Raw genomic sequence first — 7136 nt, 5'->3', positions numbered from 1 at the left:
ATGTTTCGATACTCTATATCAGGGATCGCCAACCCGTCGATCGCGAGCTACTGATAGCTGAGATAGCTCTCGAGAGATTTTCTGGTAGCTGGAAGCTCACAAACAGTTGCACAAGTTGAGAGTAACTCTTAATGGGAACCAAAAATTTACGTCGTTACGTCGCGTCGTAAAATTTTGGTTCCCAGACTAAAATGTAGTTTGCCAAGGGTTTACCAGGAACACGAAAGTGGTGGTACAAATTTTGTCCAGAAACCATAAAACCGAAAAACCAAAAAAACTGGTTTTGGGGGGATTTTTTTCACACTTTCTCACACAAATAGGGTTGCCAACCGTACGTTATTTCCCGGAACAATCCGTATTTTTGTCAAAAATCAAATGTTCCGCCGGAACACGCCTTTGTTCCGTTTTTTTTTCAAATCTATGGAAAATACGGGAACTGACTAATAAACAGAAAAAAATACAAAAAAAAAGCTTGAAAAGATAGGTTGGTACGTACGAAAAACACAAAAACCCGCGAGTCAAGTAGGTAGTGTAGTGTAAGTAGTAACGTACTAGTACGAATGTATAACGTACAGCGTACAGGTGCATGCAGCATGATTCATAAATCTGGATCTCTAGGCCTATGCATACCTTTGTTTCGGGTAAAAATCGGGAAATCCGTATTTTTTCACCATTTTGCTAGTTTGTACCGTATATGCCGAAAAAAAAGTTGGCAACCCTAGAAGGACTTATCCAAACCTGGTCGACCTATATATCAAATTAAAGGTCTTTTTACCAGGAACACGAAAGTGGTGGTACAAATTTTGTCCAGAAATCATAAAGCCGGTAACTCTTAATGGGAACCAAAAATTTACGTCGTTACGTCGCGTCGTAAAATTTTGGTTCCCAGACTAAAATGTAGTTTGCCAAGGGTCTCCTATTTTTCGGAGTTGCTCGTGACCGATAAAAGGTTGGCGACACCTACTCTACATACATAATATGACATCATGACTGACTTTCATAAGTGTGGACTTGACTTTTTAGTCCATACTTCCTTTATTATTACGATAGTAATAAAAAAGGTATAGTGGACGATCACCCAAATGTTTGTCAAGTTCCTGTTGAAGTTTGGTTTGAACGTCCGGGTACAGAATCATATAGAGAACCATGAAGGACATGCTTGCATTGAGAGTCTCATAGCTAGCGGAGAAGATGTCTGAGCTTAGAATGATGAGGTTTTCTTCTGTAAGGCCAAAAAAAATAAAAAAATAAAGGAATTTTTAATTGTGTTCAGCATACTTCAATGCTCGTCATAAATTTCGTTCCCCAATTATAACACCTAGATAAATTTTATGACTTAGACTCAAACCACCAACCTCCAGATCTAAAGTCCAACGCGTGAACCACTACACCACTGAGGTTGGTGTCTAGAATTATGATTTCGTTTAAGCTCCCAAAGTACTCCTACCTCAGTACCCCCTAATCTTTTACCATTCAAAAGGTGCTCTTCCTACATTCCTACTTTAATCTATGTATTCAGAGAATTAGCCAGCCTAGTTTAAACTCAAAGCGAGAAAGTTTTAGATAACACTTCAGTCGATAATTTAAGATCGGTTTTAGTGTCACCTGTGTTAAGCTACGCCGAGAAAAGCCAATAAATGGATGGGTGACTTAAACATTATATTGGGAGTAAAGGGAGAACGGGCTCTAGTCTTGATTTGAAATCATTACATGAAAGTAAAATCAAAAAATCAAGTCAAAAATAAGCCCTGGTCGGGATTCAAACCCAGCACCTCCAGGTTGAGAGTCAGTGCTCTTGACCACTCAGCCACATCAGAGGTGGGCAAAAAAGATCCATCCGTTACCTTCGGTATAAAATAGTTATGGAAGGTGGTGTTTTCCAGAGCGCAGTGCGGGATGGTGATGGGAGCGACAGCATTAATGCGGAACACTTCGCTGATGACTGCTTGAACGTAATGCAGATGATGTCTATCTTCAAGTGTGGGACGTCGGGTACCTGAGAACAATCAAACAAGTGACTTTGGCTCTAAAAGCTGTGACCCCAACTCCACACAGTCAATCGACGTCGACTGAAACCATCGACGTTGTCGACTATGTGTGGTTGTGGCCACAACTTCAACGTGTTCCGTCGCACATTAGAAGCGTAGCAGCGCGACTTGTGGTAGAGCGTAAATTTTCGCGACGAGCCAATTGAAAATCCAAACCTATGATACAAGCGGCCTAATCATGCGACCCTAATGTGAGAAGTCTGCATAAGTGCATAACATCTAAGGCCAGCCACTCACTATCAGGTTGACCTGACAGGTACGGCTGAACAGGTCCGTCTGTCAGGTCTAACTGATGATCACAAACACTAACAGGTAGACCTGACAGGTACGGCTGAACAGGTCCGTCTGTCAGGTCTACCTGATGATCACAAACACTATCAGGTAGACCTGACAGGTACGGCTGAACAGGTCCGCCCTACACGACGCTCTTCCGATCTCAAACACTATCAGGTAGACCTGACAGGTACGGCTGAACAGGTCCGTCTGTCAGGTCTACCTGATGATCACAAACACTATCAGGTAGACCTGACAGGTACGGCTGAACAGGTCCGTCTGTCAGGTCTATCTGATGATCACAAACACTATGAGGTAGACCTGACAGGTACGGCTGAACAGGTCCGTCTGTCAGGTCTACCTGATGATCACAAACACTATCAGGTAGACCTGACAGGTACGGCTGAACAGGTCCGTCTGTCAGGTCTATCTGATGATCACACAAACACACACACGCACACACACCACACACCACACACACACACCACACACACACACACCACACACACACACACACACACACACACTATCAGGTAGACTTAACATGCGGACCTGATCAAGCGTACCTGTCAGGTTAACGTGATAGTAGGTGGCTGGCCTAAGGTTTGATGTTAGAAAGTTCTCACTCACCCAAATGTTTGTCAAGTTCCTGTTGAAGTTTGGTTTGAACGTCCGGGTACAGAATCATATAGAGAACCATGAAGGACATGCTTGCATTGAGAGTCTCATAGCTAGCGGAGAAGATGTCTGAGCTTAGAATGATGAGGTTTTCTTCTGTAAGGCCAAAAAAAATAAAAAAATAAAGGAATTTTTAATTGTGTTCAGCATACTTCAATGCTCGTCATAAATTTCGTTCCCCAATTATAACACCTAGATAAATTTTATGACTTAGACTCAAACCACCAACCTCCAGATCTAAAGTCCAACGCGTGAACCACTACACCACTGAGGTTGGTGTCTAGAATTATGATTTCGTTTAAGCTCCCAAAGTACTCCTACCTCAGTACCCCCTAATCTTTTACCATTCAAAAGGTGCTCTTCCTACATTCCTACTTTAATCTATGTATTCAGAGAATCAGCCAGCCTAGTTAGCTCGCCTTGTTGCCTTGTAAGCGCTAGGCCGTGGGTTCGATTCCCCAGTTCCCTCTATCGAGAGAATCACATCCATGTGGTGTTTACCTGACCATAGATCAACATCAATGCCCGTCTCTTGAGCATTCTTCTGTTCAATGAGGTACGCATCATAGAGATCTCGGGGATGATCCGGATCTAGGGTGGCCCGATGCTCGTGAATACTTTCCTGAAAACATTTTTTATTCCAATATTATTTTTTGCCTTGAATTTGACACCCAAAACAAGATTCAGAGGAATTGCAGGTTGGGCCCGTTGCACATTCGCTGCAGCATTCTATGTATTTTCATTTTCATTCAGGAAGCTGAGAAAATAGGAAGGTCCGAACGTATATAGCAGAAGGAACTACTAAATCTTACCCCGAAAAGGTCCCGAATCTCTAATTCCTTCCAAAACTTACCCTAAAAAGGTCCCGGAACTCTAGTTGCTTCCAAAACTTACCCTTAAAAGGTCCTACAACTCTAGATCCTTCCAATACTTACCCTGAAAAAGTTTTGCAACGCTTCAAACGCTTTTTTCTGCAGCATTCTATTCTCATCGAGGAAGCTCAGGACAGGCACTGCATTGAGTAGGGTCTCCAGACGGCTACCCATTCGACCTGACCGGAAAGCTTCGGTCAGGTTGTCCAGGAGGGTTTTGATTCGCTGATCTGCAACCGTGCATCGCATTCCGGACAGGATTGTCCAGATGAAATTCACGGTGGATTCTTTGAAGAGGTCATTCAGAAAACATTTTTCATTCCAATATTATTTTTTGCCTTGAATTTGACACCCAAAACAAGATTCAGAGGAATTGCAGGTTGCGCCCGTTGCACATTCGCTGCAGCATTTTATGTATTTTCATTCAGGAAGCTGAGAAAATAGGAAGGTCCGAACGTATATAGCAGAAGGAACTACTAAATCTTACCCCGAAAAGGTCCCGAATCTCTAATTCCTTCCAAAACTTACCCTAAAAAGGTCCCGTTCCTTTCTAAACTTATACTTTTTTTTCTAATCTTTTCTAAACTTTTTTCTAATCCTTTCTAAACTTTTTTTTTCTTAGTTAAGCAAGGTCTTTTTAATGAATTGTTAGTGTATGTATTATTCTTTAATAACCCATCAAATATACGAGACCTTGTTTAGACTGCTGGGGTAAAGGGACTTTTCAGTCCTATTCGGGCAGGATAAACAAGGTATATTCTATTCTATTCTATTCTATACCCTGAAAAGGTCCTACAACTCTAGATCCTTCCAATACTTACCCTGAAAAAGTTTTGCAACGCTTCAAACGCTTTTTTCTGCAGCATTCTATTCTCATCGAGGAAGCTCAGGACAGGCACTGCATTGAGTAGGGTCTCCAGACGGCTACCCATTCGACCTGACCGGAAAGCTTCGGACAGGTTGTCCAGGAGGGTTTTGATTCGCTGATCTGCAACCGTACATCGCATTCCGGACAGGATTGTCCAGATGAAATTCACGGTGGATTCTTTGAACAGGTCATTCATCTGAAAGCAGTTGACAATTGAGGTACCTACCGTCATTTCCTAGTTAACATTTTTATTACATAAAATTATTGGGACGGAGGGAGCGTAGATTCGCCCCTGGTGAGAATCGTACTTTGCTACCTAGTAGCGCAGTTGACAATTGAGGTACCTACCGTCATTTCCTAGTTAACATTTTTATTACATAAAATTATTGGGACGGAGGGAGCGTAGATTCGCTCCTGGTGAGAATCGTACTTTGCTACCTAGTACTTTGCAAGGCAAATACCCTATCCTTCAACCTAACTAGGATTCGTAGATTTGTATAAGCTATATCATGTATAAGCTATAGTCCCAGCAAGAAGAAGGAGAAGAATGGACACAAACAGCGCAAGATAGACCGAGGTGGAGAAGGCTCATCAGAGCAGGTTTTGGACCTTCACGGCCTGTATAACCGGATAAGTAAGTATATCTACCCATCGTTAGGGCTGTTTGCCTCTACACTTAAGCCTCAAAGGGGGCTTTTTGTGTATGACGGAGGAAGAGTACTCTTGATTCTCAAGCCGTTACCCCGTTGGATGGGTATAACCGGATAAGTAAGTATATCTACCCATCGTTAGGGCTGTTTGCCTCTACACTTAAGCCTCAAAGGGGGCTTTTTGTGTATGACCGAGAAAGAGTACTCTTGATTCTCAAGCCGTTACCCCATTGGATGCCCTGGAACAATATCTGCAGAGGGACTGATGCGTTTTTTCCTTGCCTTTCTCTCATTGTGTTTCCCAAATTTGATTGACTTCGATTGCGACTTTGTATTTTCTGACTCAAGGAGCCTTGAGATCTATCAGTAGGTAATTAATTACACATTTCTCCCATTTATCATTACCGGACCATGGTGGACCCGACCATTTTGGTCCGGTCCAGTCTGGTCCTTTTACAAGTAGCGGAGAAGATGTCTGAGCTTAGAATGATGAGGTTTTCTTCTGTAAGGCCAAAAAAAATAAAAAAATAAAGGAATTTTTAATTGTGTTCAGCATACTTCAATGCTCGTCATAAATTTCGTTCCCCAATTATAACACCTAGATAAATTTTATGACTTAGACTCAAACCACCAACCTCCAGATCTAAAGTCCAACGCGTGAACCACTACACCACTGAGGTTGGTGTCTAGAATTATGATTTCGTTTAAGCTCCCAAAGTACTCCTACCTCAGTACCCCCTAATCTTTTACCATTCAAAAGGTGCTCTTCCTACATTCCTACTTTAATCTATGTATTCAGAGAATCAGCCAGCCTAGTTAGCTCGCCTTGTTGCCTTGTAAGCGCTAGGCCGTGGGTTCGATTCCCCAGTTCCCTCTATCGAGAGAATCACATCCATGTGGTGTTTACCTGACCATAGATCAACATCAATGCCCGTCTCTTGAGCATTCTTCTGTTCAATGAGGTACGCATCATAGAGATCTCGGGGATGATCCGGATCTAGGGTGGCCCGATGCTCGTGAATACTTTCCTGAAAACATTTTTTATTCCAATATTATTTTTTGCCTTGAATTTGACACCCAAAACAAGATTCAGAGGAATTGCAGGTTGGGCCCGTTGCACATTCGCTGCAGCATTCTATGTATTTTCATTTTCATTCAGGAAGCTGAGAAAATAGGAAGGTCCGAACGTATATAGCAGAAGGAACTACTAAATCTTACCCCGAAAAGGTCCCGAATCTCTAATTCCTTCCAAAACTTACCCTAAAAAGGTCCCGGAACTCTAGTTGCTTCCAAAACTTACCCTTAAAAGGTCCTACAACTCTAGATCCTTCCAATACTTACCCTGAAAAAGTTTTGCAACGCTTCAAACGCTTTTTTCTGCAGCATTCTATTCTCATCGAGGAAGTTAGTTATTTACCAGTAAGTGAGGTCATCAATCATCATGCAACGTTTGCATTGCAAACTGTTGTCTTATTGACCGTCATAACTTTGAGTCGTACGATCTAGAAACTTGAAATGAGTTGAAAACAACATAAACAATTAAAATATAATCAAATAAAAAAATAAACCATGATGGAAACTAAGAGTCCTACATAATGAATTCAATGATAAAGTATACAGTATGGATTTCACATTGGAAAAGTTTTGGAGCTTTGAAATCTTTGACCAATATGTGTAAGTCAGCCTTCATTCAGAGAATCACAATCTTCTTGGTGGTGACTCAATTGAGTCAGTTGTGGTTCATGAT

The 7136-nt window shown here is 41.9% G+C and overlaps 2 protein-coding genes across 2 annotated transcripts; both read right to left on the bottom strand.

The window, feature by feature from the left end:
* Window positions 1–13: 13 nt before the first annotated feature.
* Window positions 14–4120, bottom strand: LOC108251894 (methyl farnesoate epoxidase-like). The gene is made up of 5 exons (XM_026820707.1): window positions 3935–4120; window positions 3501–3621; window positions 2952–3095; window positions 1845–1996; window positions 14–88 (listed from the first exon to the last, which is right to left on the bottom strand). Exons 1-5 carry the CDS (start codon window positions 4118–4120, stop codon window positions 14–16), a joined length of 678 nt encoding a protein of 225 aa, XP_026676508.1.
* Window positions 4121–5790: 1670 nt separating this feature from the next.
* On the bottom strand, window positions 5791–6788 carry LOC108251893 (cytochrome P450 2C29-like). The gene is made up of 3 exons (XM_017442396.1): window positions 6731–6788; window positions 6297–6417; window positions 5791–5891 (listed from the first exon to the last, which is right to left on the bottom strand). The coding sequence occupies exons 1-3, from the start codon at window positions 6773–6775 to the stop codon at window positions 5791–5793; spliced, it is 267 nt and encodes an 88-aa protein (XP_017297885.1). The 5' UTR covers window positions 6776–6788.
* Between the last annotated feature and the right edge of the window lie 348 nt (window positions 6789–7136).

Source organism: Diaphorina citri, unplaced genomic scaffold (genome assembly GCF_000475195.1).
Source record: "Diaphorina citri unplaced genomic scaffold, Diaci psyllid genome assembly version 1.1 scaffold169, whole genome shotgun sequence".
In the NCBI taxonomy this organism is placed as follows: domain Eukaryota; kingdom Metazoa; phylum Arthropoda; class Insecta; order Hemiptera; family Psyllidae; genus Diaphorina; species Diaphorina citri.
Note: the sequence above shows the minus strand (reverse complement) of the source record. Positions and strands in the feature narration are given on the sequence as shown.

Excerpts from the sequence above, each read along its gene's own strand:
- LOC108251894 (XM_026820707.1), bottom strand. The coding sequence starts at position 4,120 with ATGCGATGCACGGTTGCAGATCAGCGAATCAAAACCCTCCTGGACAAC. Across the intron at positions 3,622-3,934 it reads CGTTGCAAAACTTTTTCAGG|GAAAGTATTCACGAGCATCG; the intron begins GTAAGTATTGGA and ends AAATGTTTTCAG. Across the intron at positions 1,997-2,951 it reads GGAACTTGACAAACATTTGG|GTACCCGACGTCCCACACTT; the intron begins GTGAGTGAGAAC and ends GATTGTTCTCAG.
- LOC108251893 (XM_017442396.1), bottom strand. The coding sequence starts at position 6,775 with ATGCTGCAGAAAAAAGCGTTTGAAGCGTTGCAAAACTTTTTCAGG. Across the intron at positions 6,418-6,730 it reads CGTTGCAAAACTTTTTCAGG|GAAAGTATTCACGAGCATCG; the intron begins GTAAGTATTGGA and ends AAATGTTTTCAG. Across the intron at positions 5,892-6,296 it reads TGATGTTGATCTATGGTCAG|AAGAAAACCTCATCATTCTA; the intron begins GTAAACACCACA and ends TTGGCCTTACAG.